The 25,903-nt window shown below is 38.7% G+C and overlaps 1 protein-coding gene across 1 annotated transcript in view; it reads right to left on the bottom strand.

Moving 5' to 3' along the window:
• RORB (RAR related orphan receptor B) overlaps positions 1-25,903 on the bottom strand; it is a 136,744-nt gene that overhangs the window by 27,006 nt on the left and 83,835 nt on the right. Inside the window, exons 2-4 of the mRNA XM_026703969.2 lie at positions 14,055-14,140; positions 12,492-12,633; positions 6,513-6,914 (exon numbers count right to left, since the gene is read on the bottom strand). Of these exons, the coding sequence (XP_026559754.2) occupies positions 6,513-6,914; positions 12,492-12,633; positions 14,055-14,140 (630 nt within the window). The remainder of the gene's footprint in view (positions 1-6,512; positions 6,915-12,491; positions 12,634-14,054; positions 14,141-25,903) is intronic.

The following is a 25,903-nucleotide window of genomic DNA, read 5'->3' as shown; positions in this document are numbered from 1 at the left end:
GAATTTCTCTAGATGAAGGAAGAGAGGGAGGAAGAAAGGGAGGGAGGAAGGAAGGAAATCCTTGCTCCTCAAATATGTAAGAATTTAATCAGATTCATTTTCTTCCAAGAGTGTAGTTTCTTTTTGCATGTCAAGATTTTTTTATGAATTTCTAATATGTCTCTTATTTTTCAGGTGAGCATTTTACCTATGACCAGGAATAATAGACACGGCAAGACTGATAACTGACTGAAACTTTCTGCACAAGCACTAAATGACAGGAAGTAGATACTCTACTTTCTCTAGTGCAGTGGTTGCCAACCAGTGGGCAACTGGTGGTCCGTGAGAAAATTTTGGTGGTCCGCAGAGAAATGTCACCCCAAAAGCAATTAATCCAAGGCTGTGCTGCCCAATATGTAAAACTCAATAATTAGTGAAAAATAAAAGCAGTGAAATAATTTTTTTTAAAGAACTTTATTTCATGAGCCTTCATACAAAGTTGAAGGCACTTATGGTGACTTCAACTGCCACCGCACTAATTTTCTATGATTCCCTAACCCACAATCCTCAGCTTGCTTCCTAGTAGTAAATTTCACTGAACTCTGAGATTTATTTTTGAGAAGATATGTATAGGGCTGTGAGCCTTGCTTGTGGTCTCCTTCAAAAAAGCAGTTATGTTAAACCCCATCATTAACAAATTTACCAGAAGATAAATTCACAAAGTTATTTTTCTCCTCTTCCTTCAATGTATTCTGACTTTTTTCTATTTGAAACCAGGGAGAATATAACTAGGATGTAATGAGGTTGCATTTCCTAAACACTGCCAAGAGTTGTGTTTTTGAGATAGGTGGCTATATAAATTGAAATAAAAAATGAATAAATAATGTCTAAAGGACTGAGAGGCTCAGAAATATTTCTATAAATATGAAATGGTGCTGGAGTCCTACACATAGTGTTTTAAAATGTAAGCCTCTGTTCTATTAATATTATTTAATTAAAATACCTATTTAAAACAAGGTAGGGAAAACAAAGGTCGGAAATTCTTTCCAACCTTTGAGCAGGAGTGGCCATAGGGAGTTTCTTATTTTCTTAGGCATGGTGAACTATTATATTATATCTCTGTGTGCTTCTGTGTGTTTTTGTGTTGTGCCTATTTGTGTTTGCATACATGTATGCACTGGACAGGTTACAATCTTTGGACCATAAGCCAAGGGACCAGGAGAAAGGATGGAGGGGAACTCAATCTGGAGCAGTCAGTAGGATCTTCACCTGTTACCCATCTGCCCTCAATATCAGACAATGTTGTATTCACCCCTGATTTAATATTCGTTCTCATGACCAATGTAGTTCACATATTAAGCAGTGTTTTAACTGCATCTCTGAAGGAACTGATGATTTCAATACTCACTAGATGGCAACCTTGATCTACAGATCTATAACTGAGATATATCCAAGCAATCTTTAAAGCCGGAGTAATTAAATATGATTCTCTAAGAGGGATCTTAAAATTAGTTGTGGGCAAGGAAGATAAAAGAGGACAGAACCATAAGAAGTCCCCAGGCAAATACTTTTGTGCATGAGGAAGAGGTTTAGGATAAAAGTAAGAGAGAGAGAGAGAGAGAGATTTTGGAGCTAATGATACTTAGTAAATAAAATGTAAAGTTGGGACACATTGTCCCTTGGGAAAGTTATGTAAAGGACCATGAATCGGAGAATATCCAGTCCGGTACGTTGACATCAGAACAGATTTCCAGAAGATTCTCTGTTTCATGTTCAACAAATGTAAAAAGTGAAAACTCTGACTCCTTCACATCTCTCTCCTATGGGAATCCAGCTCTGTTTCTGTGAACAGCTACAGGATCTCTAATGTTGTCATTTTAGGAAGCTAGCAAAATGCTCAGGTTTTCTTGTCACTGCATGTCCCCAGCCAGAGCAAACAGATGCACAGGAAAAATGAAAATAGCCTAAGTGATATTCAGTGGGTTAAAGAATTTTTTTTTTTTTTATCATTCAGGAGAGTTTGAAAACATCTTAGGTTCAGTAAAAATACAGGTACAACTAAACAACATTTCCAGCCTCTCTTTTAAAAGTGTACCTGCAAAGATTGAAGGATAACAAAGCAAGGCACTGGGCCTTCAGTTGCTCTGCATTTTGGCAACCCTGTAGCCCATTCTTCGCTTGGCGGGTTTGCTTAAAAAGCAATAATTTGCATTGTGAGCTGAGCATTCAAGGCTGCACCGCAGCTTTAAAGCATAAGGAAGCTTTGTTTCGATCTGTAAGGATCTGAGTGCTGTGATCCCAATCTGCAAAGTGTGGTTAGAACCCATTCAGCCTTTGATCGTGTCTTTCTCATGGGACAGCCTTCAAGCTAACAGGGTTGCCATTGTGCACCCATTTTTCCCTTAATTACTGAGTCATTCTCTGTTTATCACTAGTGGGACCAGAATGTCCCCCAAAATTACTATAACTTTACCATTTTAAGAAGCTTGCCTTTCTTTCATGCTCTGTTTAGAACCACAGTTTCTCTGCAGGGCTTTCTACCATTTTTATTACTTTTTTAAAAAAATGTTGGTCCCATTGTGAGGTTTTAACAAATTGCTGGGCAAGGAGGAATTCAATACATGAAAAGCATTCTCAGTAACTCTGTCTCCATACTGGAACCATCTTTCCTATTTAATTTTTCCCCCAATTCTAAGTTGCTGTGAAAATATAAGCTTGAAAAATAGTGCAATATGTGGCTTCCTCTCATTTCTTACGAAAACACTGATAATAAGTTAAAAGATCAATGATCTTTCTCAAAACATTTTGATTCTAATTCTTAATCCTGGTACGCTGTTAAGGAATGGAATTCAGGTAGTCCTTGACTTATGACTGTAAGTCATTGCAGTCATAAGGTGAGGTATCACATTCAAAGTTATGATCATTTTTATGACAATCTTTACACAAACACCATACTCATTAAGCAAATCCGTTTTCCCAATGAGTGTTTTTTTATCAGAAACTTTATTAGGACCAACCAAAAATCTTTAGTGCAATATTTTGAGAAGTCCAGAATTCTTCATCAGGTTGGGTATTACACAAAGGAGAAATATTTAATGACTAAATATCATTTCTTGGACTCAGTTACTTAGGTGAAACATAACCTTTGCTATAGACCTCAGCTAATTAATTCTACAAGCGAAGAGGCATGGTTTATTTAGTAAACCATATTAATCAAACTTTAGCTCAGCATATGTCTACCCATCAGAATCTGAGTTAGGCTTATGTCTGCAACCTGAAGTCACTGTTTTTTAAAATCTTCAAACCTCTTGCTTTATGTAACAAAGCTACACTGCAATACAGTGCTTTTGGGAAAAAAAAATCTATAGATAAGGTAGTACCACTAAAGCAGTGTCTTATTGCTATGTTAAAGGATCTTTGGGTGAGGAAGTAGAAGTCCCAGGATGTTGGGATATATGGAAAAAACAACATTCCGTTAAGAAAAATATTGTTGACAGAGATAGAATCTTCCTCTGTCTCCATACTAACAATTCTTATGGATGACTGTACAATCTCTTATTCATCAATTCAATTTACACATTTCACCAACCAAGTGTTTTTCAAATGTGGCCATTTTGAGACCTGTGACTTGTGTCCACATATCTTAAAGCTGTCAAGTTTGAAAAACACCGTATTAATCCATAGTATGATGGGAAAGGCAAGAAAACTGGTTGAATTCACACAAATCGAAGATTTACTATAATCACCCCACACAAAAAATATGCTTATAAACCATGAAGACTGAATTATCACATCACTGCTAAGCTTGATCTACCATGTCTGGGCTGCAAAGTTCCAGATTACCACTAGAAGAGCTGCCTTGATATGCTGCGGCTGCTCTGTCACATCCCAACTTTTGACTCCTGTGTTTCAAGAGATGGAAGGAAGGGAAATACTAATGTAAGGATTTTAGTAGCAATGTCAGGTCCAGGTGACAAAAAAATCCAACATGGCACCAAAGACTAAAAGTGTTAACGATCCTTTCGATGCCAGCTAGCGGTCATCTTGATGTTTGCAGCACAGTTAGGATATCCACATGCGAAGTTAAGAGCAAATGAATTATATTTTGGCTTACTTTGGTAGGTGTAGTCTGTGTAGTATAATCAGCCAAGACCCAGCAGATTTAAGAAGACAGCCCCAAAAGAGCTATTGCTTTGTTCTAATTAGTCTGTGGTTTTAGGAAAGCTCTGGAGCTCAAGGCTATGCAAAGCTTCAAAGGGGTGCTTCACTCTGACAAAGATGCAGTTGAATTCCCATGGAAGCAGATTCACAAAATGAAGTGGGGACTTGCTTTGATGTAGCAAACTGAATCAGATGGCCCCAAAGTGGTTACAGACTCCGTGGCTTCTCCGCTGCTTTGGAGGCTTTTTGCAGACAAAATGCAATTTTGCTTTTTCACTTCCATATATGGAGAAGACTGGGGGCGGACGGTGTGTGTGTGTGTGTGTGTGTGTGTGAAGTATTTTTCCTGACATTTAGTAAGTGACTGGCCAATGAGTTTATCGCCTCATTAAATTCTCTGCCTATCAGACCTCTCTTGGGATGGGATGGGTGGTAGTGCTTCAGGCTTCGTTCATTTTCTTAGTACTCAATGCTCGTTAATGTGGCCAGCTAGAAGGCTTAACTCTGCTCTCTCCTGTGTAAACAGAATTAAAATACACATTTGTGATGATCCTGCCAGCCAATTTAGAGCGCTCTGCATTTCTTAGCATTTTGAATATGGTTTCACAGATGACCAGTCCAACAGCCCTTTGGAGCCATATCTTAGTTTTAAATTCTGCATGATCTGTGCTGGCGTAAGTTTCTCAATTATGAGTGAATAGATTAACATTTATTTATATATTTTTTTCCATTTCTAAAGCTGCCCAGCTTCTTTCACTGATTAAAGGCAGAATATCAATTGAAAATCAAGAAAGAGAGAGGATTTATAAGGGCTCACTCACTGCTTTTAAGAATAAGAGGACAGCAATGCCATTTTCTTTGGGCCAACCTATTCATGGCCTGCATATCTCTATGGCCTTTTACCACAGTGCGCCAGCTTACTTGCTATAATGAACTGACAGAGTGGCAACCAAGCTCTAAAAGTTTATCAATGGGCTTCTCCAGCCTGGTATCCCTTTCTGAGAGGTTTCTTTTCAGGAGCAGCCATGTTTGCCATCCAGCTATCCCAATACACCTGGTACTTCAGAAATTGTACTGATTAGAAGGGCAAGTCAATGGGAATTCTTCACTACATGTGAATCTCAGGATCCCAGAAAACAAAGGGGCTAGAGTTTAAATGATTTTTGAAAAACAATACATTTCAGCTATGTATCAGGAAGTAGGATACTTTCACCACTGATGTATAAGCCTTTTGGGGGAACAATTTAGAGTCTGCTGTGCTATTCTTTTCTCATCCCTGTTAATCTCTGCCTTAAAAATGGCACCAGGGAAATATTTCAAACATTTAGTGAGGTCCTTGACTGCATCTGGCTGAAACGTGGCAGGGTCAATTCCTTCTAAAAAGTCTATCATTTTATTCTGCCAAAGAAAGGAAGGAACAAAAGCAGCTGCAGGCATTTTGATGCTTGCCCATTACTGAATATGCACAAATCTGTTTTGCATTGAATTTTGAAGTAGCTTGGATCATGCCAGTTTGCCCTCAACTTGCAGATGTACATCTCCAAATCCAACCAAGACTAATTGCCCAGAAGTAGTCTATTTTTATTCCTCTTCAAAAATGTATTTAAATGCTACCAGAACAGATATTTATGGCTGTATTTTTCTAGCTAGAAAGTCAACTTTGGCCCGAGAAGAAGAGTTTTTAGAAAGCACTTATTACTGAATGGAATTACAAGATGAATAAATTATGGTTCTAACAAATACAAAAATCATTGGTTGAAAACTAATTATGTCTTTTAACATAGCTGCGTATAGAAAATATTGGTCATCATAAAGTCATCACCTTCTCCCTATGCAAGACACCTAACAATGAGGTTACACTGCCAATTATCAGAGTCACAACTGAAGAAATTATGCCTAACACTTGAAATAAAATTCTCCAACGAATTAACAGGGACAGTGTGAAGTTATCTATGCCAAATGCTGATGTAAATCTTGAGTCTTCAATGCAAGATCACAAAGTTCTGCGTTATAATTAATTTTCATGCCAGTCCTATTAATGATCCACTTTCAGAGCGATTTGATGACAAGAATGTGTCTAGTTGTCAAAAAGATCATTAAACTCTCATGATAATGAGTTCTTTTGATACAAGCTCTCTATTTAGTAATTATCATTTGATTGATTTATCACTGACTGTGGCGTTCAGCTTCATAAACAAATCATGAATTGCTCCATTAAAGTAATGTAAACATTTTAGAATTCCGTAAACTGACTCTACAACAAACCTAGTCAGACAGGATCAACCCGTTTCAAATGCAACCTCACAGCTTGAGGGATAGACATACAACCATTGTGAAAATGACACTGACCACCAAAGACAGGATTGTCTTACCTATTTCTGCCATGATTATCCCTGGAGCTAATTGTCCGCTGTTGCAAAAGCTATAGGTAAACAAGTTTGGTACAGAAGTGAGGTCATAAATAGGTTCTTGCTTGATTTGTTTGATTCCGGTCATGTCTAAGCCAGACTGATCTGGGGAGGGTTGAGCAGAATCCACACTGTAATAACCCTCTGACTTCGGCAAGTCAATGACATGCCCATTTGAATAAGTGCCATCCGTTTCATTGTTCAGGTTGCTTAAGCCATTGCTCATGCTACTGCTGTAGACTCGGGCCAAGGCTTCGGCCTCGCCGCTCTGTTGCTGGCGCTGCTCCTGCAGCCGCTGCTGATGTTTCTGTACCTCAGCATAGAGACTATCCCTCTGCTTCTTGGACATTCTTCCAAACTTTACAGCTGAAACAAGAACAATTTCAAAAATACATTGGTATCCTTATTTTAAAAATATCACTTTGATCTCTATGCCAAGTACAGGGTACTAAGTGCTTCAAACAGGTTTAGAGATCATTAATCTTTAAAGACTATGTCAATATGTGGTTTAATAATGGTTATTGCATAAAGCATAATTGAATGGATTTAGGACACGTACAAAACAGCGAAGGATTTTAAGAAACCACATTTATTGAGAAATTTTTATATGGTATAAGATGTCGATCACTGGAAGTCTTCATTCATTCATTCATTCATTCATTCAGTATAAGAAGCTCCATGGCACCGTAGAGATTGTTTTTCAGTATGCAATTTTTTTAAAAAAATCATTGCATATAAATATCTTATTTTGTCCCAATTAGACCACAGAGAAATATAGCCCTATATATTTGATCCTTACTGTACAGAGGTTGAAATAACCTGTACAGGAACTCAAAGAGAATTAATATTGAGCAACTATGAGCTTATCTATTTTTTAATGGGAGAGAAAATTTGTTCATATAATAGTTCAAGCAGTTCGGTTTTGTTTCCACCTTCATGGTGAGAAAAGCTTTACTTTTATATAATTATTAAAGTACAGAATCAAGATGTTTCTGCATCATTCCCTTGGAAAATCTCAGCAACTTTACCTTAAGACCAGTAATCATGAGAATAATCTACTAGAAAATAATAGACCTAAAGTAATGACTCCAGATGCAACAAGAAATGTTTAGCTTTAACTTCATTCTATTTAATAAATAGTTTGTTAGTTAAATTAATGGTCTGTCCATTATAGTGAATTGAAGTTTTACTGCATACACTATTTATGTCAATTATATAATTATAGATATAACATAAATGGATGTAAATTAGGTAATTTGGATTTAATGGAAATTTTAATGGAAAGATGATTCTCCATACTCATTATTGTCATAGATTCACATATCAGGTTTATCAGGATTGTTTTACAGTTGATTTCTTCTTTGAAGTTCTGTAAATTTCAATCAAAATAGTCTGCCTTCTGATTCTTCTAGAAATCTATTAGGTAGAATATCTATCTATCTATCTATCTATCTATCTATCTATCTATCTATCTATATCTATAAAACAATGATGATTTTTAAAAAATAAATCAGTTTGTTTGTTGTTTTATAATGTTTAGGATAACAGAAATTATCCTAATGTTACAAAAAAAGATTATTTTAATTTTAACTGATTGTCTTCCACTCCTAGCATAGCGGAAGAAAATGATGCAATATATTCCTCTGCAGATTAGGGATTGAAATAATTAAAAAGTATTTGAATAATTTCCAAATTATTTAAAAACTGAGTTTTTTGAATTAAACATTCTTTTTAATTGATCTTGAGATTTCTGGAAGAAACAAAGAATCTTTTAAATATTTTCTTTTAAAAACACACAAAGATAGAGTCTGACAGAGACAGTTAGACCATAGGATATTGTCACCCAAATTGACAACCTGTTGTCCTTGTATGTATATTGTTTTGCTGGTTGTCTTTTCCTGATAAGGGAGCTGTAGGGCCTAGTCTCCCAGGCTCACTCACTGCAATTGCTCACCCTAGCCTGAGTTCGACTGAAATCAAGAGAATATTCTTCCTAGAGTGCCAGGTAACTACCATCCTGCCGTGCATAATGAGCAGCCTCACAATTGCTTTTTCATCTCCCCGTGTTTCCTGTGCAGCAAACCAGGGCTCTCTAAAAATATTCTCTTCAGATGTATATCCTGTGTGATTTGTCAATGTTCTCCAAACCTTTAATCTGTGCACGAACAGGATTAGTACTTTTGGAAGATAACAAGCCCAAAACTCCCTATTATCACAATCTGTCAACAGGGGCGGTTACCTTCACACGTTTTTGGGGGAGGTGGGGGAGAATGTTATACAGGTTACAATGAAGGGAAATAACAGACTAAGGAAAACACTCTACAGGAATCATACTTCCTCAAAAAGAAGCACAATTTACGGATTACATCCCAGAAAAGGATTTGTCACGTATAACCTTAAAGTAATAAAAGGGTTCATTTCTTGTGACAAGAAAAGGAAGAAAACTGTCAGTCATAATGCAAAGCAATATCGCCATCTTCATTAGCCATTTTTTTCAATAGGCTGGGACAGAGCTGAGGACAGCATCATGCAGGAATGCTTGCTGTTTTTGTTAGAATGATGAAAGCAGTGTCAAGCATTGCAAGCTTTGCTGCCTTCCGACATGTGAGTGACATCATGACCCACATTCCGAAGGGGCAGAGCTCATGTTGTGTGCCACAAAGTTGCTTTCATCATTCCGACCCCCTTTGTTCTCTCTCTCTGTCAGAGAGGGAAGGGAGTGAGGGAGAGAGAGGCTACTGTTGACCAGGGAAAATGTAGCCCTATTGCTGGACTGAAATTGCTCGACTAAAACTCCTATCAACCCAAACCCCTAGCTATCTTGACTGGGGTTCATTTGATCTCCAATTCAAAAATATCTGGAGGTATCACCTCTGATCCACAATAAACACTATAGAATAAACATTTCTTTCTAGCTTGAAGGTAATATTTGGTAACAAAAGTGACATGACACTGGGTAAGTATGTCTATGGGAACTATCCAGGTCACGGTTGTCCCAAAAGTGCATAGGTACATGTCCTTTCTCTAGGGAATGCTCAGGAAGTAGCATGTTACTACCGAAAAATGAATATTTCTGACATTCTGAGATCTTTCATTTCATTGTCGCTATTTGACTTGCTGCCATTATGAGGGCTGGGGTAAGAGATTTGGCCTTCTTAATTAAAGTAAAATAAATAAAATATGAAGAATAAATGCAAAAAATGGAACAGAGCAAGGACACATCACTAGCAGCTGCACTCAAGAACTTTTATATTTACTGCACTGGAACCCCTAAGAACATAATGGAGGTGACCTTTAACATAACATAATTTTTATCAAAAATGCAGCTTCTTGTATATTAACATTATTCAATCTTAGGCTTCATTCTTCCTAAAGTGTTTTTGAAAACATTCAAGAAATTGCATTTATTTTCAAAAATTAACTGTAGTAGACTCTCTTCTCCTATGCATTGCATTCTAGTTTAATCCCCTGTTTCCTTAAAAAAAGAAAGACCCAAACAAGCTGGTAATTCCACCTAAGTTGTTTTTGCAAAGTGCATTTAACCACACCAATTTTCATATCATCTTTTTGCTTTCAGCAATATTGGAACATAATCCAATCTTTTTCCTTTTCCTCCATATTTGTAAGACTGACTCTGGTGAACAACAATAAAATCAAACTATGGAAACAATTAATCAATGAAAAAGAAATGGGTAACCAAGAAGCAGCAGCCCACTATCTGACTTCTGTACCCAGTTTCACAAAGAAGTCCTCCTTTCACTCTAGTCCAAGGCCTGGGGGAATAGCTGAGTCTTTAAGCTGAGTCTTTAATAGATGAGTCTTCTTCTTGCCTGAAGAAGATCAAGATTGGGACTATTCAAATCTCTATGAGAATGCTGTTCCAAATGACAGATATTGTGACAGAGAAAGCACACTTTCATGATTCCATCAGATGACATTGCTTAATGGATGGACCTGCAGCAGGCTGATTCAGTCCTTCAAATACTGTAACTAAGCTCAATGCTGTACTAGACCAAGAAGCCAGTTTGTTCTATGGTTAAGGCACTAGGTGGGACACAGTTCTAGTTCTGACTTAGGCATGGATGGGTGATCTTAGACCAGTCCCCCTCAGTTCTAGGAAGAAGGCAATGGCAAAATATTTGCAAAAATCTTGCTAAGAAAACTGCATGGACTGACTCAAAGGTCAACACATATGTGCTATAGAGCTTTATAAATAATAAACAACAGCTTGAATTATGGCCATAATCTTTTTGGCAACCAGTGCAGCTTGTAAAAAAGAGGAGTTGCCTGGGCATATGGAGGAATGTCCATTGCTGCTTGGACTACTGCAGTGTGGAACAGCTGCATTTTTGAATGTTCTTCAAGGAGTTCTCACATAAAGTTGCTTTTGCTTCCTTCCATAATGTCCAAGTTGATTATGATACCAATAAGGATTGAGGAGTTCTGAAAAATGCTTCTGATTGACAGCACTTTCAGCCCGTTATTGCTCAGCATGTCTTGGTGAACAGCCGAGGGAAGAGAGCGCAACCAATGCAGGCTTGCTTCCTCCTCTTTAAATTTGCCAGTTACTAAATGCTCTGTATCCCAGTTAGTAATGTTACTTTTCCCTTTGTTTCATTAAAAACCAGAAGCAAATAAACAAATATTTTTATTTATTTATTAAATTTATATGCTGCTCATCTCATCAATAATATTTCCAGCATGTGTCCCTCAAACATGCACAGACAATACAGGTGTTTTCTCCCATTATCAATTGTAATGATTATGATTGGTGGCTGAATTTTTCTTTTTTGTGCATTTACTCAGTGCACTAGTATTTTGTTTCTAGTTGTGCTTCCTTACAGTATTTTTAATTCTGTATTGTTAGGAATGATAGTCACCTAACAGTTGGGTTGGCAATATATAAACCAGGATAGTCATTTAATACTGTTGTATCTTTAAGAGAATGCTGTAATTGTGATTGGCTGAGGTTCTTCCAACGGCCATAAGATGGAGCTAGAAACCTGGTTTCTCTCTTTTGCATTTCCCTATTGCCTTTTGCTTGATCGTTGTTCTGCTTGGATTGCTGTGAGTCTTGCAACTGTTAGCAAACTCAGTTTACTGATTTTTTTTTATGATACTGGACTTTGTTTTTGGATTATCCCTGGACTGATACTAACTGCTTTAACTGTGTATGATCTGGACTGTTTGTTGGACTTTGTTTCCCAGTTTACTGGAAGTAAAACCTACATTTTACTATTCAGTGTATCTGTATGCTGGTTGTGCGTTATTCCTCACCACTCTCACTACGTTTCCCTGAGTGCACTCATTCTCCTAACGGGGAATACCTCAACATGTATGCTGCCTTGAATTTTGATTCGGTGGTCATCCATCCATCCATCCATCCATCCATCCATCTATGAAAAGTTTAAGCTGCCCATCTCAGTCACATAGGGACTTTGTGGACTCTAAATAATAGTTAAAATAATAGTTGTTTAGGGGGTTAAAAAACTTTCATTATCATACGCTGCTCTGGGGCCTGTTGTGAGCAATGTTTGTTTTTTGAAATTAAAGTATTCTCTCAGTTTAATAGACAAATGAGGGGGGAGCATGCGAAAAGACCTGATAAATGCATAATGCCATATGCATAAAATAGCAAATGCTGTATTCCACTATTCTACTTAAACCAAGGCCTGGTAAATCCCATTATAGTTGTTGAGAAATTTAGCTTAATTCTTATCAGCAATTCTGTTCCAAATTTCCATTACGACATCTTGTAGTTGGATTAATTTTACTCTCTGTTTGACATCATAACCCCTCTAGTTACAAAGCCTTCTGTTTAGGGAACAGCAGGGATCCATGTCACCGAACAGAAAGATGCCTTTACTTTGGGAATGGGAAAACAGACTGCAAGGAAGAACGGTTCCAAAGACTGATCCGTGAATCAGAAAGCTAGGGCTTTACCATCTCGAGACATTCCCAGGGCAAGACACTTCTGCAGTCGGCAGTGTTGGCAGCGATTTCTGTTGGTTCTGTCAATTAAACAGTTTCTCTGCCTTGGACAGGAATATGAGGCATTATTTTGCTGACTCCTCCTGAAGAATCCCTAGTGAAAGAGAAAAAGAAAGACAGCTAAATCTCTGTATTTAAGGCAACATCTCAGAATCATCCTTGCAACTAAAGTAGTGTGTGGATGTGTTATAATTTTTGAAATTTTGCCAAGTCCGGAAAAAGTTGGCATAATAATTAATGTTAGCTTTAGTGCTTTAACACAAGTCTCTGCTAAGCTACAATACTCTGAATAAGGCTAGTCCACCTGCATTCTCATTTTAAAAGTTTCTCTCACACTTGTTGCAAAGGTTAAATTAGGATAATTTTAAACACACCCCTTTCTCTAGAACAGGGGTGTCAAACTTGTGGCATCATGGTGGCATCATGTGACATATTGGGACTTTTTCCCACTTTGTTAAACCAGGTATGGGCGGGGGCAGTGCATGACACATCCAGCCCATGGGCCGGCAGTTTGACACCCCTGCTCTAGAAACTCCAAAGATTTTGGAAGGATTCAGGATTCAAAAGTGAGAAATTAATGATGTCATACAGAAAAGGGTTTCTCAACCACTGGACTTTTAAGATGTGTGGACTTCAACTTCCACGATTCCCCAGCCAGCATGGAGTTGAAATCCACAGAGAAAGTTTGAGAAACATTAACGTAAAGTAACAGATTTAAATAAAGAGTTATCTTCAAAACCTCTTGACTGGCAGTGCTCAGCTGTACAATCTATAAAAATGATGAAGCTGTTCCTTTTTATTAACCATACCTTTAGAGTTTCTAGAAAACTTGATATCCTTAAAGAAGAAAGGAAGAAGTAGCATGATCTGATTATGAAGGAGTTTTTTTTCAGCTTTGTGAAGTACAGTTCAAATCTTAATTCTTATTAGTCAGAGTTGAATAATATTGCTAAAAAATTTTAATCTTATATATGCTTATCAGGAGTAAATCCTGTTCAATAGAGTGATATTTTAGAATATGTACAGAATATGCAATGTCTTCTTAAATAGATGTTTCTTTTCCATTTTATATTCAACACATTTGCTCTCTCCCCCTCCCTCCTGCAATCTGTGGCAAGTATGGCAAACTGAAACATCCTGCTGTGCTGGCAGTTTTTATTTCCCCTGACTAAGCCAAACAGAGGGGAACTCAAATCTTTTTCATTCAAATGTCATAATTTTTTCGCACTCATTTGAAATAGGAGCTAGAAGCAAGACTTGATTTAAAGAGATGTGTGCATTTATATTTATTAAGAGGCTGTTTTATATTTACAGAGAACGTGTTCTTTTTGTGCTACTTGTACATGTCCTCAAATATTTCAGAAAAATCACATGTGTAGTTTTGAGATCATGGAGATTGGCTGACATTTTTGTACCATTTTGAAAACCCTTGTTGAAATGACTCTCGTTTAATCCAAATAGGACGGGAGCTGCCACAGAATGCAGTGACAACACAGACATATAAACATTATGTACCTTGCAGCCTTCACAGGTGATAACCCCATAGTGTATTCCAGAGGACTTGTCGCCACAAATTTTGCATGGTATCACTTCGATTTGTGCTGGAAAAGAAAGAAAGAGTTGGTGGATGTTTCTGCAATTCTCTCTTTTTCCTTAATTTTGCATTATGAAATAGACAGCAGAGGAAGCCCATCCCATCACTATGGAACTCTGTCTTATAGTGCTGTGAGTTCTCAAACAATTTCACTATAAACAATGTAGGGTTAATCCAATTTCTTCTTTCAAACTACTCTCTTCTCTCTAGACAGTGTGTTCCACAGATTTCATCTTGCATTTACTTGTCTTGCTGATAAGTCTAAATTCTTCTTTTGATAAATACATCTCATGGCAATCTATTCTTCTCTATAAATTAGCCTCTTGTTTCTCATCAACCTTCTAATAATTTTTTAAGCAGAAATCTTGACTTTTCCTACAGCCCTGGATTATGTGTAGAAATAACAACTCTTTTCATTTGCATCTGGCACAGTACAGTTCATATCATGATCAGAATATTGATCTACAATTTCCCCATAAACCATTATAATAGAGATATTCAGGTCATCATAAGACACCAATCTATTTAACTTTTACCCTAACTGCAATACTTTGTACATGGGAAGTTAGTGAAATTTTATTTCCCACACTTCCTTCTTTTCTTATATATCAGTATGCATTAAAGTGACCATCTAAGCATTATTGAGAAAAAGGACAAGAGTTGCATTAAAACTAGCCTAGAATAATTTACCAGTTTGGTATAAATTTCAGTATAATGTGATGTATAATGATACAGCCATTATATTGTTAGGCTTAGTTTTCAGTGGCCTCTTCAGGTTCCTGGACTTTTCTATGGGTCTCATTGAAAGACTTTAGGCCAGTCACTAGCTTTCAGTTCAAACCACCCCACAAAGTTGATCAGAAGATTAAATAAGGACTGGTTCCATGTAAACTGTCTTCAGCTTTTTAGAAGAAAGTTGAAGATCTATGTAAGGAGTAAATCATGGAAATGAAGTTGTCAAACAGGTCACTACAGTACTGTGTGTCTTTTAATCTGTTTCCCAATGGAAACTGTTGACAGATCATCTCAGATTCACATTTTATTTTATTGTAGTTCTTTTTCATACCTAACCATGGCCTTTCCATACAAGAGTGTCCTAAGACATTTTTTTCCATTATTTTGTTTTAATGGGAAAAAAAATCTTTACCAAGTATTGTCCATGCAGACATAAAATTACTCAAAAAAACCTAAAAGCCATGGCAACAACATATTTACTCTTCATTCAGGACATCTTTATGAGGTGTCTGAATAGAGTTAAGGATATAAAAGAAATATGTGATCTATGAGGCAGTAATGAATAAAGTATTCATCTCTCTACATTCAAATGTTCTTGTTAAGAAATGTATATATGCATTTCAGAAGACATTATCTACGTTATTTGAATTCAGAAAATTGTATGCAGAGCTCCATATATTAGAGCCAATGTGCACAAAACACTCAATATTAGTGAAAGTTTTGAACATTAACAAATTAAGATTTTTCAGAAGGTAAATAATAATCAGCTGGATTTCAAGTGGTTCATGCATCCCTATCTGAAATTGTTTCCAATAAGAAAAATTAAATAATGTGCTAGAGAAAATAGCTGGAAGCTAGATTTTCAGCTGTTAACTTTTGATTTTTCCCCCCATTTGGGGACTATTTTGTACAAACAGGCATAATTAGATGATAAAGCTCATCACATGAGAATTCTACCCTGTTAAAAAGTCATTTAGAGTCAGCCCTAAGGACTTCAGTCAAAGGCATTCAAAGGTAATATGGATCAAGGCCCTTTGTGTACATGCTATATAAAGAAGAAATCTCCTGCTTTCATGCTTCACAGTTACCTAATAGACTACTCAGAAAATGATGCCTATTTAAAAAAAAATCCAATAATTATGCAAGTACATTGCCTGACATTCAGGATATATGGGGAAGGGTTATTACTATATAAAACGATAATGTATAGCAATGATTGCTTTTGGATTAAATCATAAGCCCGAGTCACAAATGATTTATATGCGCACATTGTATATGCATGAATGCATTTGTTATGAACAAATGAATTACACACTGGAATCCGGAATATGACAAGAAAGAGGTTTACCAAGAAGAAATTTAAGAAGTGATTGGGACACCAATTGTCTGAAATGGTATAGGGTTTCCTGCTTGATAGGCAGTTGGACTTGAAGACCTCCAAAGGTCTCTTCCAACTTTCTTATTCTATAAGTCAGTTTTGTTATTTGATATTGTACAAAAGTACACTTTTGTATATAATACATATTGAAAGCACTATGTGGCTTTTACAGAGTATCATGAATTTTCTTGAGATAGTCCCTAATGTATGGAGACTGATAGATACCCAGGCTTATTTCCTTCCAGAAAGGAACTAAGTTTTCTCTTGAGTCTCCTATCTCCAGCTCCTACATCAGATATATTGTACACTCTGATCACACTGGTGCCATCAGACGATTCTCTCTTTCTTTGAGACACCATAACATCTGAACTTCATTATTTACTCAAACTTCAAGTGTCAACCCAGAGAGTCCCATGAATGAAGAGCTAATGGTTGGCTGAAATGTCTTATATTAGTCTTGACAGCAGGGATGGGAAATGTTACGACGGTCATGTTCTACAGCTTTACAGCATATTTCTATTATTATAGGGACAACTAATGCAAGAGAGGAAAGAGAATCAGGCAGGCTTCATATTTTGCAATCATAAACATATGCTAGGAAACGCAGGCAACAGCATTAGCCTTTTTTTTTTCTAGAAGACTGCAACACAGTTGAAGGAATTGTAACAGAAACTTGAATCAATTTCACAGCCGAAAGAAAAAGAAGTGACTATATTCCTGAAACATCTTGAATTACTGTAATTAACACACAGGGTACCAGGTTTCCTTTGCAGATTTAATGATGGCCAGCATCTCCTGCATCTTGTTGACATTTCAGCTTTGTTTGACAAGCGAGAAAAAGGTGTCCCTCCAACTCAGCTTTTCCTCATAGAGGTAGGCAGATAACTGATAAATTAGTTTTCGCCTATGCTTCTTTCGTTTCAGGAAAGAAGGAAAATAAATGAAAGGAAAATCCCCTCTTCCAAATTTATCCAAGCACGCACATTTGAAATTTTGTACAAGTTTTGTGGCTTGGCTTATAAAGAAGGGATGCTGAAGAGGGATCTTTTTATTGATGGAATGCAATCTTCTGAATTAGTAGAGAAGGAACAACGTTTTTCTAGTTTTCTTACTGTTACCTTCTTTGTCATCTTATGTAATGTCCCAAATATAATGTCCCAGATGTCCCTTTCTTGTAGTTTATGGTAGGAAAAATGTAAAGCAAAGTTGCACAACCCAATCCAGAATCCTGAACTAAATTAAACCATGTTGATTAAATTGGATTACTATTTAAACCTTCTTGCCAATCAATCAGACTTAAGCAACTGTTACCAAGTACAACTATGAAAAATGGCACTACAACACTGTAAACTTGGATGTAAGTACCTAAATCAGAGGTACTTGTTCTCCTTGCTCTTTATTGTGCCTTGTTCTGTAGAAATTTAGATAATTCTTTAAAAAATTCTCCTTATATTTTCCTGCATATCATAACACAGAAAATGCCAATGTAGATAATACCATATTGAAATATAGTGCACACTGTTATATATTAATTTATAAATAGAAGTGTATATATTACTATCCATGCCACCTCACTCAAAGCAAGATTAATTAATTCAATTCATTAGTTATCAGAGTCAATTTTTATTTATTTATATTTCACATTTCTGAACTATTCATCTCCCACAAAGGACTGTGGGTGATGTATAATAAAACATCAAAATATATAAACAGTATATGAACATTAAAATCTTGGAATTAAAAATTTATATTAATAAAATTGAAATAATAACAATTTAATGAGTCAAGAATAATTAAACTCTGGTCAAAATTATTTGACAAAGGCAGAAGAAATGTATCTAAGGATATTCTGGATATCTAAGGAGGGTTTAAGCAGGCGTATTTCAAAGGGTATTTCCTGTCCTGTCTACCTAAAAGGATAGACAAAATTGAAAGATTTTAAAAGTGCCAATATTGTAAAAACCAAAAGGCCAAAATATTTGGAGATTAAAGAGTCTTTACCTGGTGCCCCAAAGATAAAAAAATTAGGAAGTCTCTCTCCATTTTCTACATTTTGCCACAGTATATTAAAAAAATATTCATTTGTTTTTACATAACTGAAAATTAAATGAAAACATTTTCACTAAATGCAAAATATTTTTATTTTTTATTTCCAGGAAACCTTATTTCCTTTTTTTGTATAATATACAGCACATATTGTGTACATATAGTGTTCTCACACATATAACCTACATATAAAATATTATTTTGCATGTTGAAAATTCTGATGATACCCAAGTGCTGATGATGCTACCTAGTTTGAAATGAAACATCTGCAAGAAAAACATCAAGGCATCAAGGACTCCACAGTCCTCCTCCTCCTCTTCCTCCTTTTCCACTCTGCAAGCCCCATCCCCTTCTAACATTGCTGATGTTTCCTACTTTGGTAATGAAATGTCTGCAGGAAAACCACCAAGCTTGGAGAATACCAAGGACTGCAGGGTTTAACCCTCAGCCACATATATTCTCTTCTGTTGATGACAAATCTATATTGTAAAATAATGGGAGGAAGATGCAAACTCACTACTTGCCTTTGTTTTTGGCACAGACAGTTGGTTTTCATACATTTCCACAAAATAAAAAGTTCATTTGAAAAATGAACTCTGGATTTAGAAGACATTTTTCTTTTCCTATTGCAGAAACATTTATAGGAAGCTTCACCTGAACTAATCCAAATTCGGCATTTTATTAGACATTAAGGTTAAGTAGGTGGCCAATTCTATTTCCTTAAACAAGAAAGTGATAAAGGGATATATTACCATGCATAGGGCATTTTGGATAGCAGAAGAGAACTTATTTTATTTATTTAATGTATAAAAAGATTTTCAAAAGTCTTATACTGTATGTGCTTCTCATATGTCATTTAATTCTTTGAGAGTTTTCTTTTATTCCATATCTGACTTGCATGCCATTCTTTTTATCCAAGAAGGATTTTCACCCTAATTTTGGAAAAAGTAGAGCTGATTTGTCATTTCAAAATAGGAATGCAATGACAATTTCTCATTAATTCTTTGTTTGAAAGCTAGGGCAATAAAAAGGGTGTTGGTACGCCTGATACACCCATTCTCTGTGAGATGTGAATAGCATCCAGAAGTGGGAGGTGCTTCAGTCTCTTCTGGAAAGGCTGGGCGTAAAACTCCTGGATGCTCCTCCTCCTCCACGGGACACCTCCTCAGCGTCCTCCAGTTTTGTGAAGACTGAGTGCCAAAGTCTGGGACTCATCACCTAATCTAGATCCCTGACTGGAACGGAACCCTACCAGATGGAAAGAAATGCGTGGGGCTGGATGTTCTTCACAGCTCACAGAGAACGGGCATATCAGGTAAGTACCAATGCCCTTTCTCCCATGAGCTGTTCAGAGCATCCAGAAGTGGGACATACCAAAGCTTGGCCTGTCCTTAGGGAGGGACTCTGTCTGGATCGAAATCCACTCCTAAACTCTGTGGACCCTCTGCAGGACTCTTCTGCCAAATGAAGCGTCTGCTGAGGCATCGACATCAATTTTATAATTTCTGAGAAAGGGAGATGGTGAAGCCCAAGTTGCTGCTCTGCAAATTTTGTCTATGGAAGCCCGTGTGGCCCATGCTGCTGATGTTGCCACACTCCTTGTTGTGTGGGCTGCAATATCCTTAGGAACTGAGATGGACTGGCATTCGTAACTATGGTGGCATTCGTAACTATGGTAGCTATGGTGGCTCTCAACCATCTACCGATGGTCGTTGATGACCCCTTTTGCCCTAAAGTGGATGGGTTGAAGGATAGGATAGAGCCTCAGATTTTCGAAATGCCGCTGTGCGGTCTAGATAGATGCTTAAGGTCCTTCGAACGTCAAGTTGATGCCATTGATGCTCCAGTCTATGAGATGGTTTTGGACAAAAATTTGGAGGCACCAACTCCTGTGCTCTGTGGAAGGCTGAATTTACTTTAGGAGTGAATGATGGAGCCAATCGGAGAATCACTCTTTCCGCATGAAACACGCACAGGTCCTTTCTCATTGACAATGCCGCCAATTCGGAAATCCTCCTTGCTGATGTGATTGCAATTAGGAAGGCAACCTTATATGTCAGGAATTTAAGACTATTGGTTCTTAAAGGCTCGAACGGGCCAGTTGTAAGTGCGGTTAATACCTTGTTGAGGTCCCAGGTGGGATAGCAGTGAATTACAGGAGGTCGTAAGTTTGCAGCACCCTTAAGAAAGCTGCGGACATGTGGATGGTGCGCTATGGACCAGAGGTCACCCCAGGCTATCACCGAGGCTAAAGCCTCCTCCTGTCTGCGTAAAGTATTTGGAGATAGGCCCTTGGTCAACCCCTCCTGTAAAAAGGCCAATAATTGTTGTATTGATGGAGCACTTGGGTCAATCTTAGACCCCTAGCACCAGCGACAGAAGGCGGACCATGGGGCCTCATATATACGATTTGTTGAGGACCGTCTGGATGCTTGAATGGTGGCAATAGCATCCTCTAAAATCTGTTGATCCCTTAAACGGCTCCGCTCAACCTCCATATGGTTAGACTGAGCCATTGTGGGTTCGGGTGAAGTATCGGCCCTTGGGAGAGGAAAACCTTTGATGGTGGAATTTTCCAAGGTTGTTCTCTCGACAGGTCCTGTAAGTCTGCGAACCACATTCGCCTGGACCCATAAGGGCCAACCAATATCAATTCCGCTCATTCCTCCAATAACTTCTGGATCAACCTGGGTATTACTGGGAGTGGAGGAAATGCATATAGAAGTCTGGGAGGCCACTGACAACGCAGGGCATTGACGGCCTCTGCTCCCTGAGTCGGGTACCTTGAAATATACCAGGACAATTGGGTGTTGAGAGGAGAGGCAAATAGATCAATCACTGGTTGCCCAAACCTCCGCACTGCTTCCTGGAAGACAGGCGGGTGTAGATGCCACTCTTCCTGATCTATCATGATCCTGCTGAGCCAGTCCGCTTGTGTGTTTAAGGCCCCTGCTATGTGTTCTGCCTTGAGCAAAAACAGATTGGCCTCGGCCTACTTGAACAAATTGGCCATCTCCAGCATCAGAAGTTTGGAATGGGTACCCCCCTGTCTGTTTATGTGGGCCTTGGTTGTGATATTGTCTGTCATGACCAGAACGTGGTGTGATTGGAAAAGGGGTAGAAGCTGCGTAAGGCCAGGTGAACTGCTCGCAGCTCCAACAGGTTGATGCTTTGTGATTGTTTGGAAATAGTCTGAATTCCCTGCGCAGTGTGGGATTGGAAGTGAGCTCCCCATCCTACCAGGCTGGCATCGGTTGTGATCGTTGCCCTGTAAGGTTCCTTTATAGGACACCCCTTGTTTATCGTGTTTTCCAACCACCAGCGGAGTGATCGGAGAACATTGTGCAGTACCTTTATCCGGACGTTGGAAGTGGCTCTTCCGGATCACTGGAAAGGTAAGAAAGGTAAGGGGGAAGCACTTTTTTCTTGTTTCTATTCTCTATAAGGAGGGGCTCCAAGACACTGCCAAATAATTTATCCCCCGATATTGGGGCTGATGCTAACTTGCATTTATGCTTGGTATCCGCTTGCCAATGTCTGAGTCATAGCAGTCTCCGTGCTGATACGTGAGATGCTATGGCCCTAGACAAGAATTTGACTGCATTAAATGTGGCGTCGGTGGAGAATTCTGCTGCTGCAGTAATTTTAGCTATGTCCTGGTGGGCTCTGATATTTGACGCCGGCAATATATCCCTGAAGTGGAAGAACCATCATAGGGAGGACCGTGTAAAAAAAAAAAGACGCTGCTGTAGCTGCCCTTATGGCCCAGGCGTCAGAAATGTGCGCCGTATGGAGTGCCAACTGTGCTCTCTTTTCTTCCAGTCTCAGGGCTTCCTTGGCCTTGTTGGGAAAGGTTGAAGAAGAGGCCAGTGCCACAATGGGGTCATCCACCTCTGGCGTTTTGAGAAAATTTGAAAACTCTGGTGCTAAATTTTAATATCATTTATCGTACCCTGTTGGGGCTGAGTATGATGCTGCTGATGCCCATTGATTTTGTACTAATTCAGCAAACATACGAAGGACAGGAATAGTTTCCGCCTCATTAGCTGGTTGTGAGAATATTAGATCCTCGGATTCGTCCTGAGACCCTGTTGACAATGGATGAGGGTTTGATGTGCCTAGCTTAGCGGTGTTGTTTGCCTTGAACAGTAAGGATTTAAAGAGGTGCGGATGAAAAAGGCCAGAAAAGTAGGTTGGTCTGGAATGAGGCCTTCATCGTCCGACATTCCCCGTTCTAGTGGGTCAGCCTCTGACAACACCAAGTCCATCTGATGGATCAACCCCACCTCCATGGGAACATCCTGATCCTCAAATTCTACCTCCTCCCAAAGGCCCTGGGCTGGTATGTTAGGAATATTGGGGAATACCTGAGTTTGATGTTGTCCCATATACGCAAAGGATCGAGCGGACAGGGATCCCGCATCCAAAGTGGCCAAGAAGTGTCTGATCCTGATGGATTGCTGAACTCCAGCCGCAATGCCCCTTTGAATCACCATCTCCATCCATTGCTTCATTTCGATAAGGATAGTCTCAGGTAATCCCTCCTCCTGTCTAAGGCCGGCAACCGTGGGGGAGAAGGTTGCCTCTGGGATTAGCCGGGCAGTGCTCATTGGAGGAGATGTGCCTATGGGAGGTTGTCCAGAAACAGCCTGCCTGGGCTGGGTGGATAAGTCCTAGGGCCCCAACAATGGACTTGGGTCCTGATCAGATTGTTGTGTCATAGCCATCTTGTCTGCCTCCCTGGCTCGTTTCTGCAATTGCCTTTCCAAAGCTAGGTGCCATCTATGGGCATCCTTATCTGCTGCCTTAGAGGCCTTTGGGGGGCCCACTGGCTTATCTTGGGATTTATTTGTCTTGGAGCGGGTTTTTTTTTTTTTAAGGTGTTGTCCCCTTCCATTGGGAAATGGAAACCAAGGGAAACCAGCAGGGAAAGGCACCTGTGATAATTAGGTGCGAACTTGAGCCAGCTGTTGAAAAGGGCGGGAAGCAGAATCTCCGTTGCTAATGTCTGAGCCGTCTAATGAGCTGCTGCTGCTGAGGCTCTAACTTGCGAGTTAAATGTTTTGTCCTGTCAGACGAAACGGCAAGGTAAAATGAGCCGCAGCTGCGAGCGCTCTGCTACGATCGCAGAAAGACGATTGGAAAGTTAGATAAGGTAATTGCCTGAGGCGGTAGCCTCAAGCTGCCTGCAGAGTGGCAGGCTCCACTATTTACAAAGAAACTGTTTTTTTTTTTAAACTAATCGAGGTAACCTAATAGAGGGACAAGCCTGAAAAAGCCAAATTAAATGGGGAAGGTTTTTAAAAGCCAAAATAACCCAAGAGCAAACCTGAATCAGAAAACTGTTCCAGTCAGGGAATGCAAAATCTCTTACCATGAAGGCTGAGCTAAAACTGGGGAGCGCTGAGGAGGTGTCCCGTGGAGGAGGAGGAGCATCCTGGAGTTTTAACCCCAGCCTTTCCAGAAGAGACTGAAGCACCTCCCACTTCTGGATTCTCTGAACAGCTCATGGGAGAATAACAAGGGTTCAAGTATAAAACAAAACACACAGCTTTCTTGAATCAAATTAAGCACTGTCCATATTCTGGATTATTAAAATGTGATTGTAATAGCAGACTTTAGAGACCAGAAAATGGATGAGAAATAAGTACGAACAAAAATAGAATGCTGTTTGATACAATTTATCGCCATTTAGGATTTCCTGTAAAGATGTTTTGATAGGAGTCTTCACTGACAAATTACAAAGTAAAAGTGGATGTGGTGGCCTATCACATTTTGGAAAATGAAGAACCAAACGGAGAAAAAGACATCCACTGCTGGAGTCTGCTGAACATATGCGAACACCAGAATTGTTCGCAAGCAGCACTTTAAATATTTTTGGCACATTATTTTTTTTTGTCATTTAACATAGTATGATTTGTTCAGGGAGGCGGGAAGAGGGAAATCTAACCAGCACTGTTTGCAGACAAGCAGATGTTAACTGTTTGGGATTAAATGGTTCTGCCAGAAATTTTTTTTTTATTCAAACAGCCTTAAGCTGCCATCCTGAACATTCTGCTGCTTACTAGGAGCAAGCTCTATTAAATACAGAGAGATTTATTTTCAAGTAAACAAGGATAGGATTGCAGAATACTCTTACACTTCATGTAGTTGCAATTTAAATACTTATCAAAACTGAGCTAATATCCCCTATGATACTTTGGTTATATTTTATAATAGGAAATAGTATGGAATGGGCTAATATTTTCCCAGAATGATAGAGGCTAATTTCTGCTGTAATCATGTAAAATATTATTGGTTTTATTATATTGGTCAACAATATTATAAATAATAAAGTTTATTATCCTCTACTATTACTTGCTTTATTTGAACAATCAAATATATATTAAGTTTCTTCTTCTTAAACTGATTGTTCCTAAATGTGATTAACTTATGGTTGTCTAGCTTGCAACTCCCTTATATAGACTAGTTCTATAATTCCAAATATAAATTCACATTTTGTTACATATTTCTCAATGTAGGAATTGCAGCATTTTGATACCAAAACCTACATCTATAAATTCATCTTGAAAAAGAAGTTATCAATGCACACCCTTCAGAATTGGTAAAAAATGATCTATCATCCAGTAATTAGCAACCTAATTGCTACTTTTTGCACCAATGGAAATGTATTATTTATTCAGGAGAATATAAAATCATTACAATATCTAAATGGGATGTAACTAGGTGTCATGAATCAAAACAATGCAAAACAAAATGTAGTTGTACAAATAGGGTGTTGGTGCTTACCTGACACGCCTGTTCTCCTTGAGCTGCGAAGAGCATCCTGTAGTGGGAGGTGCTTCAGTCTCTGCTTATCTAGGCTGGGCTTAATTTGCGGAACACTCCTCCTCCTCCATGGGACTCCTCCCCAGCGTTCCCCAGTTTTGGCAAAGATGAGAGAAACAAACACCCTCTCCCTTAATACTGTAAAAATTCGTTGGCTGAAACAGGATCCCACCAGACAGAAGAGGGTAGGGCTGGATGCTCTTTGCAGCTCAAGGAGAATGGGCATGTCAGGTAAGCACCAACACCCTTTCTCCCACGAGCTGCTCAGAGCATCCAGTAGTGGGACATACCAAAGCTTGGCCTGTCCTACGGGAGGGACTCCGTCTGTCTTGGGATCCCCTCCTGGTCCCTGTGGACCCATTGCAGAACCCTTCTGCCAAAAGAGGCCTCGGCTGATTCAAACACATCTATTTTATAATGCCTAATGAAAGGTGATGGAGAGGCCCAGGTTGCGGCACGACAGATGTCAGTGATTGGTGCCTGCGTGGCCCATGCTGCCAATGTTGCAGCGCTCCTTGTTGAATGCCCCTGGGCACCTGAAGTGCTTGAGTCTGATACGTTTTCACTATTGCAGCTAGTAGCCAATGGCCTATTGTGGAGGATGAGACCTTGCATCCCTGGTTGTTGGGCTGAAAAGACACAAATAAAGCCTTCGTTTTTCTAAAAGAGGCTGTGCAGTGAATATATATTTGTAACGCTCGCCTCATGTCCAGCCGATGCCCTTGGGATGGCCTGGGACAAAAATTAGGAAGTATCAGTTCTTGTGCCCTGTGAAAGGCTGAA

This window comes from Pseudonaja textilis, chromosome 2, assembly GCF_049901715.1.
Source record: "Pseudonaja textilis isolate UNSWEBS1 chromosome 2, rPseTex1.2, whole genome shotgun sequence".
Classification (NCBI taxonomy): domain Eukaryota; kingdom Metazoa; phylum Chordata; class Lepidosauria; order Squamata; family Elapidae; genus Pseudonaja; species Pseudonaja textilis.
Note: the sequence above shows the minus strand (reverse complement) of the source record. Positions and strands in the feature narration are given on the sequence as shown.